This window comes from Geotrypetes seraphini, chromosome 6, assembly GCF_902459505.1.
Source record: "Geotrypetes seraphini chromosome 6, aGeoSer1.1, whole genome shotgun sequence".
NCBI lineage: Eukaryota > Metazoa > Chordata > Amphibia > Gymnophiona > Dermophiidae > Geotrypetes > Geotrypetes seraphini.
Window position 1 is genome coordinate 220,942,826 of NC_047089.1, and position 20,069 is coordinate 220,962,894.

At 41.8% G+C, this 20,069-nt stretch overlaps 1 protein-coding gene across 1 annotated transcript in view; it reads left to right on the top strand.

The window, feature by feature from the left end:
* Window positions 1-20,069, top strand: part of SORBS3 (sorbin and SH3 domain containing 3) — a 157,541-nt gene that overhangs the window by 12,559 nt on the left and 124,913 nt on the right. The window contains exons 2-4 of the mRNA XM_033947608.1: window positions 12,465-12,743; window positions 16,487-16,562; window positions 18,403-18,584. Coding sequence (XP_033803499.1) covers window positions 12,483-12,743; window positions 16,487-16,562; window positions 18,403-18,584 — 519 coding nt within the window. The 5' untranslated portion in view covers window positions 12,465-12,482. The remainder of the gene's footprint in view (window positions 1-12,464; window positions 12,744-16,486; window positions 16,563-18,402; window positions 18,585-20,069) is intronic.

Below are 20,069 nucleotides of genomic sequence, written 5' to 3' on the forward strand. Positions count from 1 at the left end.
TCCCGGCTGGCCAGAAGGAGGAAGCTTTGGTGGTGGTGATTTTGGTGGTGAGGGAGGGAGGGAGGGGGGGAGTCACCTGGCTGCTGCATCTGCACTCCTGCTGGCCACAGACCTACTGATCACAGAGCAGAGATCACAGAAGCACGCAGGTATGTGCGCATGCGTGGCTAGGGTTTATATATATACACGTATCACATCTAATTTTCATCACAAACACATTAGTGAGACTATACACAATACATTAAAAAGTTGAGCTTGGGTTTGATAAAATAAACAGCATAATTTTGACTCTGTATTACATTTATTGAACCATACTTAAGAATATGGGTGTTGCATCCGTGACAACAGTGCTTTACACCATTGAGCCTCAACTGACTGTGATATGATAGCTAAGTAGAGTATACTTTAGCACATTACTAAGGTATGCTATGACAGAGGAATTAGAGACACAGGTGTAGGTCAGTGAGTAAAAGCACTATCTCGATCATCTGTAGGTTGTGAGTTCAAGTCCCGGCTTGTCTTTTACTTGTGGCATATCTACCTTCCAGGTGCACCTTGATGATGTCACAATGAGATCAGCATTGTGCTGCTTGCTATTTCCTCTTCCTGTGAACTGGAAGCCACATTCAGGTTGAATCTGTGTTTTGATTGTGTTTCTTGTTGTGAAGAATGAGCTGATAGTAGGAATGTTTTAAGACCAGGAGAGTGTTCTTTGGAGCAAGATATCACTTCTAAACTATCCTCTCTGAAATAATGTCTCTGGCAAATCGAGAGAAAGCTTATTGGATGAGTTAGGGTGCCTTTCCTGCCAGTCTTTGTGGAAGTTAAATGAAGTTTATAAAAAGTCTATATGGTGTTCAAAGTCCTATCCTTTCCACTTCTAATAGGAGGTGAGTATGACATTCCTGTATAGCTTTCTGTGTAGCACACATCTACTGGTTCCCACCTTCCATTACTGATAATGTAAGTTCAACACCCACTCGGTACGTTTCATTTTCTAGTTTTCCTTTGAAACATAACATATTTCTTACAATTCTGATACAGTGTTTTAGTTATGTTTTTCATCATCCTATACTTATCAATGCTGAATGTGTGATAATAAAGAGTATATATAAAGTATAATTTTAAAAAAAAAAAATCCGTACTCACGTTTATCACGGGTCCATTAGAGACGGTTCAGATACCTGCATCTATTTTGCGCACGTCTATTTTGAAGGACGTCTATTCTGTGCGACGAGGGACGTCTATTTTGCGCACGTCTATTTTGCGGGACGTCTATCTCACGCCTAAATATAGTTAATTGTTATTTACGTTTGCTGGACGTCCAAAGCACGCCTAAGTTAAACGTACTAATAGAGAATTTACTCCTTAGTGTTTCTCTCAATGGACAGTGATTCCATCCTCAAACTATCCTAACACGTCTATAGGTAGGGCAGGTGAAAGCGTATTGAGCACCCTAGATAAACCTACTGTCTTATACTCACCCTTCAATTAACTTTCAGGCTCCTAATTTGTACCACCCCCTCCAAAGACATCAAACTTTTTACACATTAAACGTGTATGAATATACGATATACTATAGTACATTTAATATGTATATTATATATATGTGGAGTGGAGGAATAGCCTAGTGCAGGGGTTCTTAACCTGATGGGTTTCAGGGGGTCTGTGAGGGTCAGATAAAAATTAACATTTATATTCATTATACAGCCTGGTCCTGTTGATTTTTCTCCCAGATAACAAAAGAATAGATGTAGTATTAGTAATGGTAGAACATAGCAGTTATAGATCTGTTTTAATTTACACAAGAGGATTGTATTTCATAATTATGAGTGGCCATAGAAAAGGAGGTTTTGGTTTTTTTTAGATTGTTTACTTTAAAGTTAAATAATACTTTGTGTATGTCATATATGTAGGAGACAATCAAATCTCAATAAAGTACATTATATTCATAGTAACATAGTAGATGATGGCAGATAAAGACCCAAATAGTCCATCCAGTCTGCCCAATATTTCTGGGGAAGGGCGTTCATAGCTTTCATCAGATTCTTAAAGGGTTTCATGACTCAAAAAAGGTTAAGAATCACTGGCCTAATGGTTAGAGCACCACACTGACAACCAGGGAATCCCACTTGATATCCTGCTGCTGTTCCTTGTGATCTCGGCCAAGTCACTTAACCCTCCATTCCCTCAGGTACAAACTTAGGGGTCATTTTGGTAGGCTGAAGTATGAAATGGCGTTTTCAGGCCCTTCTAGTTATTCGGGAAGTTGCTTAAAACCCATCTGTTTGTTCAAGCTTTCTTTAAGTGCATATAAAACATTTTGAGTTATGTTTTTATTGAAAAACGGTGTCCTAAATTCAAAATGGTGATTACTTTATAACTAGTTTGGATGTAGTTATGTTGAGGCTATGATGATATACTGTTAACTTTGTATTTTCCTGTAATTAATGTATGTCTCCTTTTAAAATGTTCATTTTATGATGTATGGAAATCTGTGAGCCGTCTCGGACAAAGGCGGATTAAAAATGTTTTAAATAAATACATTAACAACCAGTTAGCACATGGTAATGTAGAATCACTAGCTGGTTAATCACTCTCTGCTCTGAAAAACCCCCTAACAAAATTCCGAAAAAATATTTATAAGAACATAACATAAGAACATAAGCAATGCCTCCGCTGGGTCAGGCCTGAGGTCCATCGCGCCCAGCAGCCCACTCACGCGGCGGCCCAATAGGTCCAGGACCTGTTTAGTAATCCTCTATCTATACCCTTCTATCCCCTTTTCCAGGAAATTGTCCAATCCTTTCTTAAACCCCAGTACCGTACTCTACCCTATTACGCCCTCTGGAAGCGCATTCCAGGTGTCCACCACATGTTGGGTAAAGAAAAACTTCTTAGCATTCGTTTTGAATCTGTCCCCTTTCAACTTTTCCTAATGCCCTCTTGTTCTCTTATTTTTTGAAAGTTTGAAAAATCTGTCCCTCTCTACTCTCTCTATGCCCTTCATGATCTTGTAAGTCTCTATCATATCCCCTCTGTCTCCTCTAGGGGAAAGAGACCCAGTTTCTCCAATCTCTCAGCGTATGAAAGGTTTTCCATCCCTTTTATCAGACGTGTCGCAGTTAGCCTGCTCACATGCAAAAACTAAAGCAATGCCTTAGCACTTCCTGCATTAGGTGCACATCAACACCTAACACATCTTGGGAAAAGGATGCCTTAGACCAGGGGTCAGCAAGCTTTTTACAGCAAAGGGCCAATGTTCTGTCAGCACAGCCAATTTAGCCAAAATGTTTGACCCAAGATTTACAAAGAGCTGCAAGGTATAGCTTTTCTCCCCTCCAACCCCTTGTAGGTCTCTGCAACTCTCATCCCCTATTCCAAACCTCCAACCCATAGCCAAGGTTCTCGCCCCTCTCCAGGCCCCGCCTCTTTAATCTCTCTTCCAACCCCATGATTTCCCCCCTCCCCCACCCCCCGGGCCTAGCGAGGTGCCTGGTGGTCCAATGGGAGTATTTGTGGCAGAAGTACGGCCCTCTCGCTCCAGCCTCCTTGTAGTGCCTTCTAAAATGGCTGCCACGACCTTTCGCAGCAGCTCAATGAACTACAGAAAATGCCGCTAGCAGCTGCAAGAGGTCATGGCTGCTATTTTAGAAGGCAGCCATGAGGAGGCAGGAGCAAGCGGGCCGCACTCCTGCCACAAAGACCCTCGCTGGATCCCCAGGCATTGTGGGGTTGGGAGGGAGATTAAAGGGTTTGGGCCTGGAGAATCACAACCACATGCACGAAGAGCTACATGTGGCTCATGAACCGCAGGTTGCCAACCCCAGCCTTCGATTGTAAGCCCTCCAGGGACAGGGAAATACCTAAGTCACCTTAAATTATTACTGGAAAAGGTGTTAAGCTAAATCAAAAAATAAATAAATATGTCACACACATGAGGACAGTTTCCAAATATTGATGAATTTGTGTGAATGTCAGGAATTATTGGTTTTACTTTGCAGCTGTTCTTTGCTGGCTCCAAAAGCTGCCGCCCTAGGCGACCACCTGATCTGCCTAATGGTTGAGCCGGCCCTGTTTCCGGGGGAATATATACCTAGGACAGCAATGATTTTTCTGTTGTTTAGGTTTAAACATTTTTTTATTGATGATAATAAAAAGAAAATAGACAATGTAAATGCGGCCATCCATACTATGGTATCCCCTACATAAACAGAATTTGAACAGACCAAATAATAAAGTATCATCAGTTTTACAAACAAAATGTCACAACTTTCCCCAGTCCCAACTAACAAGAAAAATCCGGGCACAGCCATCTCAGGGCCCTGGACTCTTATGAGCCTTGAGAAGCAAGGGTACAACCCTCCCCCCCAACTTACATCAATGAAAAACATATTTATTCATGACGTGGAGCAACAAAAACAATAAACCAAGTATCACCATTCAGGCATCTGCATAAAAACAACAAGAGCCAAGCCCTCAAAGTTTGCACATAAATACAAGCACGATCATCCCCCCCCCCCCGAGTGTTGTATGTAAACATCAAATTGTAAATTCAAATACATGCATGAAAGGCCCGAAAAGGGAAAAGAAAACCTCAAGTCCAAGACATCAACCGTGACCTCTCCGAAAACTGCCAAATCATCCCTCCTATCCTCCCCTAGACAATTTCTATTGTTGAATGTGAAAGAATTCCTCAACTCTGCCCCTCCCCACAGTCTCTCATTTTCCACTGTTTTTGCCTTGCCCTCTTTCCTCCCTGGAGCACATTTTTACTCCCACACCTTGGAAATGTCATTGGAAACTCTGACAGGACCTTGAAGAGAGCATGTTAGAAGTAGGGTAATGGGTTAGCCCTTTCTACTTCCAGCTGTGAGCATCCCCTCAGGAAAACCTAAACTCTAGCTGAAGTTCTCTCCCTGCAAATGAGTCTGTTTAGCTCTCTCACTCACCCTACCGTCTCTCCCATTTGGGAAAGATGTAGTAACTCAGAATTTATACTTCCTGAGATCAGAGCAGCAACTTGTTGTTTATCAGTGCCCTATGTTAATGGGCTGGGAAATGGAATTTCCTGATCTGTATCCTGATTTTAGAAGGCATGTCTTGATCTGGGACTGGTATTAGCTGATGAGCCCACTTTCACTTTTTTTTTTTTTTTCTGCCTGTATTTCTCCTCTGTATGATGTTAGTTTGATCCTTATTGTTAACCCTTGCATCTCGCAGCGCTGGCTGTCAGACACTTCTCTCTCCCTCGTTCCCCCCTCCCCAGTTTGTGACACATACTGGGTAGGACCTGCTTCATTTATATTGGGCTGAGTTGAGGGATGGAGTCTGGGAGGGCTCAGAAAACCCATCTGTGTTTTGGAATTTCAGGGCTGGGTAGGTTTGAGAGTGGAACCTCCCAGCTGCATCTCGGACTCCTGGCCTTCGTCAGGATGCAAACATTGCAGCTGAGAACTCATTGCTGACAGCTTATTCCTCCTCCTGTCACCAATGAGCTGACTGCAGTCAGATGTTCTCAGGTAGGTTTCCTCTTCTCCTCCATAGGTGGATGTGTTTGTGTATGTATATTCATATGTTCCAAGCTCTGTGTGACTGGTGAATTTGGGCACATCTAAATGCTTATGTGCATGCGTGTCCATGCGTGCTCTATATATGCTTATTGTTTTGTGCTCTGTTTTTAAATATGTATGCTTATGTTGCCGTGTGTGTGCGTTTGTATATACACACAGGCCTTCATTTCTGGGGAAGGCCTGGAACACAGTTCCACCAGAGCAGCTGGGATGTTCTGGGCCAGCCTCTCCCTTCCAGGCAGCCTTCAGAAAAGAGGAGGGGAGAGGGTGAGCCTGGAGTAGGACAGAAAATAATCATTAAGCTTCCTAATCCAGCCCCTCTTCTCCTTTAGCTCCATTTGTGTCCCCCCCCCCAATCAGGTCCACTTCCTTTCTGTCTATAATTAAGTGCTGTACATAGAGCAGGGATGTCAAAGTCCCTCCTCGAGGGCCGCAATCCAGTCGGGTTTTCAGGATTTCCCCAATGAATATGCATGGAGATCTATTAGCACACCATGAAAGCAGTGCATGCAAATAGATCTCATGCATATTCATTGGGGAAATCCTGAAAACCTGACTGGATTGTGGCCCTCGAGGAGGGACTTTGACACCCCTGACATAGAGAAAGAGAAAGATATATAGAAACACACACACACATACATTATATATGCAGTATAAAGCAGGGGTCTCAAAGTCCCTCCTCGAGGGCCGCAATCCAGTCGGGTTTTCAGGATTTCCCCAATGAATATGCATGAGATCTATTAGCATACAATGAAAGCAGTGCATGCAAATAGATCTCATGCATATTCATTGGGGAAATCCTGAAAACCCGACTGGATTGCGGCCCTCGAGGAGGGACTTTGAGACCCCTGGTATAAAGAGAGAGAGAGAATGGGCTGCTGACTGGAACCAGTCTATGATTTTCAGTGGCATCATCCACATGCTGAAAATCATTGTAGACCTCCCAGGGCGGAGCAGCAGATTACCCAGACAGCTGTTTTGCCATCCTACATTATTAAGAGACCTATCTGGATAATGGTGCTGAATATTTGGGTGTTTAAACGCAGCGTTGGACTGTAATGTTTAAATACTGGCTTGTGACTCTTCAGTGGTATTTGAAAATAACATTACTGCCAATTTGCAAAAAAAAAAAAAAAAAATCAGACACAATGAATCTCTGACGAACTTGAAGCGAGGGTCTAGTCGGATGCGTCACTGACTTTGCAGGAGAGATTTCCAGATAAGCATCTGTTTATGGACTCAATTTGGGCCTCATTTATAGTAACGATTTAGACTTGTCATTGCTATGGAGGGAATGTACCTATAGAATGTTGCATAGGGTGTATTTTTCACAGGTGCAAGCTTTTCACGCGGGCTTAGTTAATTCTCCCAGTTGCATTAAAAGTGATAAAACTCCTAATACGTTATCTCTTGCATTGTGGCAATGTCCTCTTATTAAGTCATTCTGGTCTGCCATCCTATTATATTTAGGTTCATTATGGGATAGGCCATTAATGGAATCCCCAAGGGGGGTGTTATTTAGTAAAGCTGCTGCTTGTGGGGTAGATGGACAATGGAGATGTATTTTATTTCAAAAGGCGTGCATGATGGGTCATAAATGTATTTTGCAATATTGGTTACAGAAAGATCCTCCTAGTTTTTGGCATTGGAGGAATCAATTCCGTCGTTTATTGTTATTTGAGGTTTCTTAGACGAACTCGTCTCTTTTTGAAAATTTGGGACCCTGATATTCAAAATCTTTCACCTAGAGCACGAAGTATGATTATTAATGTTTTACACTGAAGCTTTGGAAACATTCATTGCATTCTATTACCTGGTATTTTATGCCACCTTCCATTCGGGGGGGGGGGGGGGGGGGGGAGGTAATTGGGGGATGTATGAGTAGGAGGGAATTGGTTATATGGAAATGTATTACAATGTAATAAATTGAATATAAAATAAAAAGAATGGGGGGAAGGGAATAGGGAGGTGTAGGGGAGTTGAAATAGGTCATATGGAAATATATTTTGGAGGAATGATAGAAATATGTATGGAAATATCATAATTGTGAATTTAATCGTAATGCATATCTATTTGTATTATATTATTGTATATTTACTTGTTTCCTTCAATAAAATGATATAAAGTAGACTTGTCATTGCTTTGGATTGCACTGTTAATCACTGATGCCTCCTCTCATATAAAATTATTTTTAAAAATATTTATTTCAAAAGTGCAGCTCCCTGGGTTAACTACTTAATAGAGGGAAAGTCTTTGTAGTAGTAGTTCTTTAAAGAAGGCGGCACCTTCCCTTAACTAGGGTTACCATATGACTCACGGAAAAAGGAGGATGGGTGGATGGATTGAGACATCCGGTTTTACTTCTGTTGAAAGCAATGGAAGTAAAACCCGGACGTCTGAATCCATCCTCCTTTTCCTGGAGCCAAATGGTAACTCAAGTCTTCTTCAACAGATCCTGAGATTCTCTTGAAATTAGTAAAAAAAAAAAATTCCCCCTTTGATGAAGTCACGTTAGCGTTTTTTTATCGCCGGCTATGATGGTGAAAGCTCTGACGCTCATAGAATTCCTGTGAGCATTGGAACTTTTACTGCCGTGGCCGGTGATCAAAAGCGCTAACACGGTGTGATAGTGTTGAGCGGTCATTACCCATCACACATCTGTCCCCAGGCATCTCTTGTCTTCTGGTGCACCAGGCACTGTTAAAACAACACCACCACTTTTTATTCACGCACACTCTGTTAAAACAGGCACTTCCAGGTCATCTCCAAGTTTCAAGTTTATTGACTTTTAATATACTGACCATCAGCAAGTATCTGGCCGGTTTACAATAACAATTTATAAAGATAAATCATTAAAAAATAATGAAAGTGCACACCAAGGACGTAAACTGGACAAACGTGAAAGTGAGGGAAGAAGGGAGAAGGGAGGGAGAGTTACATGTTAAAAGAAGAAGGGAGAGAGAGGGGAGAGGGTAAAACATATGGGGCGGGATCGCTTTATAAAAGCGGTTTGCTGAATAAGAAAAGAAGAAAATAAAAAAGAATGAAAAGGAAGAAGAAAAAAAGAAAAAATATAAAACACATAATAAGGTGTCGCTTAACACAAGAGAAGGCGTCGCTAAATAAAAAAGTCTTCAGGCTTATCTTAAATTTATCAAGTTGATGTTCGAATCGGAGTTGCTGTGGCAGAGCATTCCACAGAGTTGGAGCTACTACTGCGAATTTATTTTCCTAGTGTAGAAGAAGTCTTTTATGGATGGAATTAGCAAGAGTTTCTGATCTGCTGACCTCAGTAAGCGTGTTGGGCATTGTGGGATAAGGAGCTTATCGAGATATAAAGGCTGGTGGGAAAGTCTTATTTTAAAGGTGAGCAGAATGGTTTTATAGGTGATACGGTGTGTAATAGGGAGCCAGTGTGCTTCCTTCAAAAGTGGAGTAACATGGTCATATTTGCCAGTTTTATAGATGAGTTTTATTGCTGTATTTTGAATCTCTCCATTCCTCTCCAGGTCCACTCTAATCCTTCATTGGCCCTCTGGGTCTTCAGGTAGGTCCCGGTACCATTTACCGGTCTCTCCACCAGTTGCCACTGGCCCTGCCGGTCACTCGCCAGTCACCTTTGGCCAATGTTCCCAAGGACTACCAGGCTGCTTCCTAGAGAGTCTTCTGCCTGCTCCAGGTACCATTTACCAGTTGCCACCGGTCCCTCCATTGGTTACTTGCCAGACCCCCTCAGCCTTGGAACTCTAACTCTTCCTGCTTCTTGTGGGGCCACTGCTTGTCCTTTTCTCCCTGGACTTTTGGTTCCCCACAAGTCCTGGACACTCTTCACTGGTCCCTCCCCCCCCTCGTTTGTTATTAGGGAACAGAAATCCGAAGTACAGTTATACGATGGGAGGGCTGGTAATGGGTGAAAGTACCCAAGAAAAGGACTTGGGGGTAATAGTGGACAACACAATGAAGCCGTCGGCACAATGCGCAGCGGCCTCTAAGAAGGTGAATAGAATGCTAGGTATTATCAAGAAAGGCATTACAACCAGATCGAAAGAGGTCATCCTACCATTGTACAGGATGATGGTGCGCCCGCATCTGGAGTACTACGTCCAGTATTGGTCGCCGTACCTTAAGAAGGATATGGCGATACTCGAGAGGGTTCAGAAAAGAGTGACGCGACTGATAAAAGGTATGGAAAACCTTTCATATGATGAAAGATTAGAGAAACTGGGGCTATTTTCCCTGGAAAACGGAGGATTAGAGGGGACATGATAGAGACTTACAAGATCACGAAGGGCATAGAGAAAGTGGAGAGGGACAGATTCTTCAAACTTTCAGAAACTACAAGAACGAGAGGGCATATGGAAAAATTAAGAGGGGACAGATTCAGAACCAATGTTAGGAAGTTCTTCTTCACCCAAAGGGTGGTGGACACCTGGAATGCGCTTCCAGAGGGTGTGATAGGACAGAGTACGGTATTGGGGTTTAAGAAGGGATTAGACGATTTCCTGAAGAAAAAGGGTATAGAAGGGTATAGATAGAGGATTACTATAGAGGTTCTGGACCTGATGGGCCGCCGCGTGAGCGGACTGCTGGGCAAGATGGACCTCTGGTCTGACCCAGCAGATGCACTGCTTATGTTCTTACTATCTTGCACCAATAGGCCTAATGTTCTCATCACAACAACCTCTAACTCACATGTAGTATGCTTAGCCTGTTTCAGAATCTAATCCATCCCACTCTGTGAATCCAAAGTAAACTTCAATATCGATAACTTCATTCAGATGTTTTCCTTTTCCATTTCCAACCCTATCCAAATCAAGTACCCCTTTAACTCCTCCATGCAGTACTTTTAAATTTTGTATAATGTTGAATTTTATCATCACTCAGACACGTTTTCGCTGTATGCAGTGTGCAAGTGGTGGTGTTTTTGCAGCGTGAACTATGTGATGTTTAATTGATCATTGGATGCGTTTTTTGACTTATACACGGACCTGTGAGACTCCTGAGGCAGGCCATTCGGGCCGAAACATGTACATGTTGAGTTGATGTTGAGTTGTTGTTGTTGCTTTAGTCCTCTGAGCAAAGACGAAAACCATTTCTTAATCACTTTTTCAGGTACTACTGCCTCAAAAGCAGATCTAAACTGTAAATTCCTTTTTTTCTACTGCTTTTTCTAATCCCATAAATCTCCACTTTTTGTTTTATTTATTCAATTTTCTATACCGTTCTTCCAGAGGAGCTCAGAACGGTTTACATGGATTTATTCAGGTACTCAAGCATTTTTCCCTGTCAGTACTGGTGGGCTCACAATCTATCTAAAGTACCTGGGACAATGGGGGACATACTCTAGCCATGGTCTTCGACCACAAATACCTGCCAATAATAACAAGATGTTTGATGGACACTTGTAGTACATAATGTGCAAAGGTTATGAAGAATGTTTGAGTGGATGGGAGAGTGTGGCGCAGTGGTTAAAGCTACAGCCTCAGCACCCCGAGGTTGTGGGTTCAAACCCACGCTGCTCCTTGTGACCCTGGGCAAGTCACTTAATCCCCCCATTGCCCCAGGTACGTTAGATAGATTGTGAGCCCACCGGGACAGGGAGGGAAAACTGCTTAAGTATCTGAATAAATGGATGTAAACCATTCTCAGCTCCCCTGGGAGAACAGTATAGAAAATTGAATAAATAAATAAATAATATGTGACTTGCCCAGGGTCACAGGGAGCAGTGTGGGTTTGAACCCACAGCCTCAGCTTTAACCTCTGCACCACTCTAGAAATCATAATGAAGTAAAAGTGAGCCAAGTATAGGACAATCAAGCCATTGTGACATCACTGATGAGGTTGGCTCTCAGGCATTGGTGGAATGAGGCACTATGACATCACAATACAAGCTCTGGTTACCAGAGACAGAAACGTTTCACACTATTTAGTTCGAACCCACAACCGCAGGGTGCTGAGGCTGTAGCTTTAATGACTGTGCCACACTCTCCCATCCACTTAAACATTCTTCATAACCTTTGCACATTATGTACTATAAGTGTCCATCAAACATCTTGTTATTATTGGCAGGTATTTGTGGTTGAAGACCATGGCTAGAGTATGTATTGTTCTGAATTGTTAGATCTATGAGCTAGGGTTTGAGGTAAGAAGTAGGATTTAGCAGGTTTGAGATGGTACAGGAATTAAAGTTGGGATTCCATGTTTAGGGTAGGTAATGCAAATAGTTCCAAGATAGAATCTAGGAGTTGGAATTAAACATGGAATTAACAGACAGGAAAGGGAGAGGTAATTGGATTTATCTAATGCCTTTGTCAGATGTTCAAATCGAGTTATATTTGGGTGCAGTAGGTATTTCCCTGTTTGCAGTGGGCCTACAATCTAAACCCCCTATTACTAAGTCACGATAGAGCTTGGGACGATAAATACTCCGACACTGCTCTGACGTTCATAGGAATTCTAAGAGTGTCAGAGGATTTAGCGCTGGATGCTGTAGAAACCTCTACCGCGGCTTACTAAAAGAGGGGGTAAATTTGTACCTGAGACAATGGAAGGGTAAGTGACTTGCCCAAGGTCACAATGAATTTCACTCTGGTTTCCCTCATTCTCAGCCTACTGCACTACCGATATTAGTCAGCTCCTCCAAATATAGCAGTTGGAATAAAAATATTATATACATGTATGGCAGGGCAAATAGGTGTTGGAGAGGAGTTAGCTAATAAATCCTTGTGCATCCTTGGGTTGGAACTGGTGATAGGAGTATAGCGTGGAGGTTAAGATATATGGCTTAGACCTTTTACAGCTTATGACCTCTTTGATAGGGTTCTTGATTTGAACAATCAGCCGAAACTCCTTCCTTTAATTCTGGGTTGTTTTTTAAAAATCTGTTTATAGAAAGACTTCCAAACAGCCATGCCTGTTTCTCCTGGAATAAATAAGCTTGCATCCCTTGGAAACTCTCCCTCACCCCTACAGTCACCACCTGATGCCACAGGGGACTATGGACACAACCACTTGGATCTTGAGTCAGGCCTGGATCTCACCTTGGATGATTTTATTCCATCTCACCTTCAGAAAGGAGCGACTTCTCCAAGAGCCCAATCAGCTGGGACTTCTTGGTCCACAAAGACACAAGATGCCTCTCCATCACCCACACATTATGCTATGGGAAAGGTGAGTAATATTTTCATTTTTTTTTTTCTGTTCTTGTATAATGGGGTTTGATGTAACAGTAACAGATGTATGATATGCTTACACTCTACAGCTGGGGACTTAATTTTATATCTAGTGATCCAGTACCCCATCATTTTTACACTTTTGGTCAAATTCCAGGGTTTCAAAAAGACTTTATGAGGGCACCTCTCACATAACTGATTTCTTTGTTTGGAACCAGGGCTGGGACTGGTAAAGACTGGGAGGCCATAAGCAAGTAATCCACGCATTCTACTTTCTCTGCACAGTCAATGAATCAGATCACTCTGGTATTGTTCTCTTAGGGTAGGGTTCCACGGCTGCCATTATGATTGTTACAGTTGTCTGAGTCTTCAAATTGTATAAAGGAAAAATAGTTTGTTCAACTACTCATACAACATGTAAATACTTGTGAACAAACTGCTTGCAGATTGTATTTGTACCAAGACCTCAAATACCCAAGGCACTACTTAATTCATTTCGTGTCCTTGCTGGGGTGACATGTTCAGCATCGGTCTTTTTTTGTAGTTTTTTCTGCAGGCAATACCTTAATGCATCTATGTGGTGCTTTACAAAGATTTAAGAACATAAGAACATAAGAAGTTGCATCTGCTGGGTCAGACCAGGGGTCCATCGCGCCCAGCAGTCTGCTCCCGCGGCAGCCCATCAGGTCCATGATCTGTAAGTGATCCTTTGGATAAAACCTTACAATTCTCATTATTCTCCTATCTATACCCTTTTATGAACCTATCTCTACCTTTATCTATATCCCTCAATCCCCATATCATTCAGGAACTTGTTCAATCCCTCTTTGAATCCCCTTAATGTACTCTGTTCTATCACAGCTTCCGGAAGCGCATTCCAGGTGTCTACCACCCTCTGAGTGAAGAAAAATTTCCTAGCATTGGTTCTAAACCTGTCCCCTTTCAATTTCTCTGAGTGCCTCCTTGTTCTTGTAGTTCCCAATAGGATGAAGAATCTGTCCCTTTCCACCTTCTCTATGCCCTTCATGATCTTGTAAGTCTCTATCATGTCTCCTCTGAGTCTCCGCTTTTCCAGGGTGAAGAGCCCCAGCCTTTCTAGCCTCTCAGTGTATGAAAGGTTTTCCATACCTTTTATCATTCTTGTCGCTCTTCTCTGAACCCTCTCAAGTATCTCCATGTCCTTCTTTAGGTACGGCGACCAATATTGGACACAGTATTTCAGATGCGATCGCACCATCGCGCAATACAGCGGCATGATGACTTCCTTCGTTCTGGTTGTAATACCCTTCTTAATAATACCCAACATTATGTTTGCCTTCTTTGAGGCTGCTGCGCATTGTGCCGTTGACTTCATTGTTGTGTCCACCAGCACACCCAAATCTTTTTCAAGATTACTTCCGTCTAGTACTAATCCCCCCATTTGGTAGCTGAACGTGTATGTTTCCTCAGGGGCTATTGCTCTTCACCCCAGCAAGGACACGAAATGAATTAAGTAGTGCCTTGGGTATCTGAGGTCTTGGTACAAATACAACTGCAGTTTGTTCACAAGTATTTACAAGTTGTATGAGTCTTGCCACATCTGAATAAGTGGCTGAAACATCAGTTCCTCTTATTCAAACATATCAGGACCTGGGCAACATCAACAATTACTCTGGTATTGATACTCTGAACCAACTTGTTTATTTAAAAGTCTTTTTGGCAAAAAATCTGTGACAAAAACAATAGCAGAGGCAGCTTCTTTGTCCGAGGCAGTATATGAACAGTATTTAAAGATCCTCTTATGTCTCTTTAATCCTTTACACCTGGTGAGAATATGCTGTGTAACTCTCTTGCACAACATAGTAGGAAGTAGTATAAATAAGTTTCAAAGAAAATTGCCACTTATAATCTTTGTTAGATGAGCTGGAAGATTCAAACTATGTGCTTTAGGTAGCTTGATCCTGGTGGAAAGTGTGTGATGGCTCTCACAGGAAGTAGGTAATTCTTTCCTCAGACTCAAGAGCTGTTCCAGGTGGTCTTGGTTGACCTTATTTAAAAGCATGACTATGCCCAACTTCTCTGTTACTCCTCAGCTCCCATGTATCCCCTTCACTGCATAGAGCTTAAGTTTCTCCTAGACTTCGCCTTACAGACTGTTTTGTCTCGACTCCCCACAATTTATTGAGCCTAGATGGCTAGTGGCCTTTGGGCATGATTACCCTCCCCTCATTTGGCCAGGGAGACAAAAAGTCAGACAATGATTTGAATCAAACACAGATATATATCTCAGGAAAGTTCCCTCTAAAACAATTCTCCTCTCCTGATGAGAACACTGGTTATTCTGAAAGATATTCTTCCCTAGCAACTAGCGACGTCAGAGCTAGGTAACAGTATATTATTTTAGCAAAATTTCTAGGTGTTCCTACTAGGAGCCCTTAGCAGGACCCTAGACTCTCTACATATACCTATGGGCTTTGTGTACAGATAGATTTTCTAGAGGAAGTATCACGTAAACTTGAAAATAAAATCTGTGCACATTATTTTCTGAGCCCACGGGAAAGCCGCCTCTGAATCTGTTCATGTCATAGAACAATGCACATATTTTAGCCATGTTGAGGGAAGTCAATTTGTCTCTCAGTTTACATGAGCCAGTGACTATTTACCTGTGTCAGTGGCTTTGAAAATTATCCTCAAAATGTTATTCTGACCTGTTATCTAACATTTTGAGGGCAACTCTATAAAGCTGCATGACAATTTTGGCCCCCTCGCTGGTGCAAGTTGAGTGCTAATTCTATAATGGGATCGTGCCATCAAGTATGCCTGCCGTGGACATGGGGCTCCTGTTACTAAGGTGCGCTAGCGTTTTTAGTGCACGCACAAGATTAACGCGCACTAAACACGCGCTAGCTGAAAAATTACCGCCTGCTTAAAAGGAGGCGGTAGCGGCTTGCGTGTGGGGCATTTTAGCGCGCGCTATTCCACGTGTTAAGGCCCTGACGCACCTTTGTAAAAGGAGCCCATGGTGTGACTGCTGGCATGTGAATGTGGCAAGGGCGCATGTAACGTACAGATTTCTATAAGGTACTCATGCCAATTGGTGCCCCTGCCTTGCTCTGCCCATCGGCAAGCTCCCTTCTACTTACCAACCAAACCAGTTACGCTTGCCTTTATAGAATAACACCTTGCGCACTTATATGCCAGTTTTTCTCAGCAGTGTTGCATATAAGTAGCACATAAGTGTAAGCACCAATTTATAGAATTGCCTGCTTAATTCTGTGCTTCCTCATCCCTGTATCTACAACATCAGCAGTAGATAACCAGTGCATCTACACCAGTCGTCTCAAACTCAAAGCCTTTGCAGGGCCACATTTTGGATTTGTAGGTAATTGGAGGGCCTCAGAAAAAAATAGTTAATGTCTTATTAAAGAAATGACAATTTTGCATGAGGTAAAACTCTTTATCGTTTATAAATCTTTCCTTTTGGCTAAGTCTTAATAATAATATTGTCATTTATAACTAAAGAGACATATGATCAAGAAACTGTTTTATTTTACTTTTGTAAACATACTGAGGGCCTCAAAATAGTACTTAGTGGGCCACATGTGGTTCCCGGGCCGCGAGTTTGAGACCACTGATCTACACCCAAGAGCCAGACATCTTGAGCCCAACATCCTGTGCTACTGCGCCCCAGAGTCCAGCATATCTGCTCTTCAGTGTCCAAGGATCATATATACTGTAACTGGTTTTTGTCTTCACTTGAAGGTTCCAGTGATCCGAGATGGAGGCTCAAATACACTGATCTTGAACTTCTCTGAAAATGTTCACCACAGGAATGGAGGTAAACCTAACCTTAACTATCGGGCTCATAATTTAAAAATATAGATGTCAAAAAACATCCAAAATCGGCACTTGGATGTCCTAATCACCAGGACGTCCAAGTGCTGATAATCAAAACCGCCTTTCTGGATGTCTAGCAAGGTGTCCCGGCCTATGTGCGTCCAGAGCACTAGATGGGCATGGTGGAGGTGTGTTATAGGCGGGCTTTGGCGTGCATAAGACTTACAAGATAGAGACTTACAAGATCATGAAGGGCATAGAGAGAGTAGAGAGGGACAGATTCTTCAAACTTTCGAAAAATAAGAGAACAAGAGGGCATTCGGAAAAGTTGAAAGGGGACAGATTCAAAACAAATGCTAGGAAGTTCTTCTTTACCCAACGTGTGGTGGACACCTGGAATGCGCTTCCAGAGGACGTTATAGGGCAGAGTACGGTACTGGGGTTCAAGAAAGGATTGGACAAATTCCTACTGGAAATGGGGATAGAGGGGTATAGATAGAAGATTACTGCACAGGTCCTGGACCTGTTGGGCCGCCGCGTGAGCGGACTGCTGGGCACAATGGACCTTGGGTCTGACCCAGCAGAGGCATTTCTTATGTTCTTATGTTCTTATAAGGACAGGCTAGATTTGAATGTCTTGCAGTGATAATCAAACATTTTATAAGACATCCTGGATGGAACTTAAACATTTGGAATTATACCTGTTTAATAATCATACTTATGTATAGAACTATCACCATAAGTAACGTGATCTTAATCAGTCACTTAGATATTTTACTCAACTATTTATGCATCATCAGATAGTGATGCAGTAATCCTTTATATCTCTTTAAGGAAAAACTGCTTAGATCGTCATTGATCCATTTCTTACTTTTTGATTTTTATATTATTTATAATTATTTTACTGTGGGTTTTTTTTATTCTTAACTAAGACACTTATCTTTTAAGTTGCAATTCTCAGTTGTGACTCTGTCGGCTGGGGAGTCCTGCCGACATGTTTCGCCCCTTGGGCTGTATCAGGGTCATCCCCTGCTTATCAAAAGATATTAATTACTACATCTCCCATGGATATAGCTATCTCGATTATGAGCGTATGTTGAACTATAGGGAGCAAAGATGGATTTTCATGCTAGACACAGTAATACGAAATGGATTAAACTTAGAAATCGAATGGACAACCCTTTTATGAAAATTATGCTATGAGTGAGCCACGATCCATAAGATAGGGAATAATTATAATGAAATACTAATCTGATGTCACTGATGCGGTTAAATAAAGTTTTTCTAAACAGCGCCATCATCATCTTGTTAAAGCATTGGCACGACTGGATGACGGCATGCGGTATTAAATGGTAAGCAACAAAATAGTAACTAAGTAATTAAAGATTTGAATGATATATAATTGAGATGGTTATATCGATGGGAGATGTAGTAATTAATATCTTTTGATATGCAGGGGATGGCCTTGATACAGCCCAAGGGGCAAAACATGTCAGCAGGACTCCGCAGCTGACAGAGTCACAACTAAGAACTGCAACTTAAAAAATAAGTGTCTTAATTAAGAGTAAAAAAAACACAGTAAAATAATAATTAGTATAAAAATCTAAATAGTAAGAAATGGATCAATGATGATCTAAGCCGTTTTTCCTTAGAGATAGGAAGGATTACTGTATCACTATCCAATTATCCATAAATAGTTGAATAAAATATCTAAGTGACTGATTAAGATCACACATTACTTATGGTGATAGTTATATACATGCATTTTGAAGCATGATTCATAATGTCTAAGTGGGATGGTCTCACAGGCCGACAGTTTTCATCTGCTCTGTTTCTAACAGGACCGGTATTGGGCCTTGTAGAGAACAGCAGGGAGAAGACCCTTTCAGCAAACTCCAGAAATGAGATGAGGACGACAGGCTCAGTTAGGGAGAATACTGACAGAAGATGGGAGAAAAGATGGATAAAATATGATGGCATTGGACCAGTGGATGAATCAGGGATGCCTATTGCTTCAAGATCTGTAAGTTGGAAAGCAAATTTCAGAGGGCACAGACACCTTCCACCATCCCACAGAACAGAGATACCTTTACAGTGGGCACATGAATCCCCAGGATCAGTTTCCCAAAACCATCCCAGGGGCACAAATACCCGCTAGTAAGCTAGAGAAGCCTTCCCAGGGGGAACAGAGAATTTCTAAGGACTGCTCCCAGAATCTTTCCAGGAAACATAGATACCCCCTAGTGGCCCTAAGATACCCTTCAAGGGGGCACAGGGAGCTTCCAAGGGTTGCTTCCAAATTCTGTGCAGTAATACAGATTTTCTTTAGAGCCCTTGCTACCAAAGACCCCTATACTATTGTAGTGGCACAAGCATAGGCAATGGAACACTTTTATGTTGGGGGGGGAAGCTCCACCCCAGACCCTGCCCAAGCTCCACCCCCTTAATAATAGTACTAATTTTAATGCCATTGTTTCCATTAATTTTTCATATAAACACACAATATGATCTTATTAACAATACATAATGGTTAACCATAAAATTAAACTACACTGTTTGCTTCTCAACATTCATTCCTACCAGAACACTTGGCCTTGGTCACCCTTGCAGAGCACAGATAACCTCAATGCAAACACAGACCACAAACTAACTCCCCCCCCCACCTTTTTCAAAATCGTAGTGTGTTTTTTAGCGCCAGCTGTGGTGGTAGCAGCTCCAACGCTCATAGGAATTCTATAAGCATAGGAGCTGTTACCATCACGGCCGGCGCTAAAAACCATGCTATGGTTTTGTAAAAGAACTAATATACACAAACAAAACCCTAAGATACCAGACTCTACATTGCATTATAACACCAGAGAAATAGGAAGCAATTAATTTCTTCCTGAACAGTGCAAGATATAGACAGCAGATATAAATTCTCAGAACTGACACATTTCAATCACTAAATTGAAAATAAAATCATATTCCCTACCTTTGTTGTCTGGTGATTTTATTTTTCTATCATCTTTTCCCAGTCTCTGGTTGCACTTCCTTCTGTCTGTGCTCTGTGCTTCCAGGGCCTTCTTATCCATTTGCTGTTTTTCTCTCCTTTTTCACTTTCTGCCCTACATCCCATACTTCACTTAAGCTAAGTGAAGATTACTTTAGATTTGCGGTGTTGTCATCTGATATTTGCAAAAATATATACAATTAAGTTCACATAAGTAAACACAGAAAAGTATAAAGTAAAAATAGAAAAAAATAGAAATTGTCTATGCTATCAGATGAAAAACCTGTTTCAGCGATTGTGAAAAAACATACGCTATGACTGGACGGTGAACTCCGCCAGGGGGGGCCCAACACTCCCCAATAGAGCTCCACTTTTCTGAGCATATGGAAGTATCACTAATCAATGATCGAGTCTTTTAGGACATATTGATATATTGGGGAGAGTTTTTATGTTTATACTACATCCATCTTTGGCATTAACTTTTAAGATAAACAAATCGCAGACAAACTAAATTCC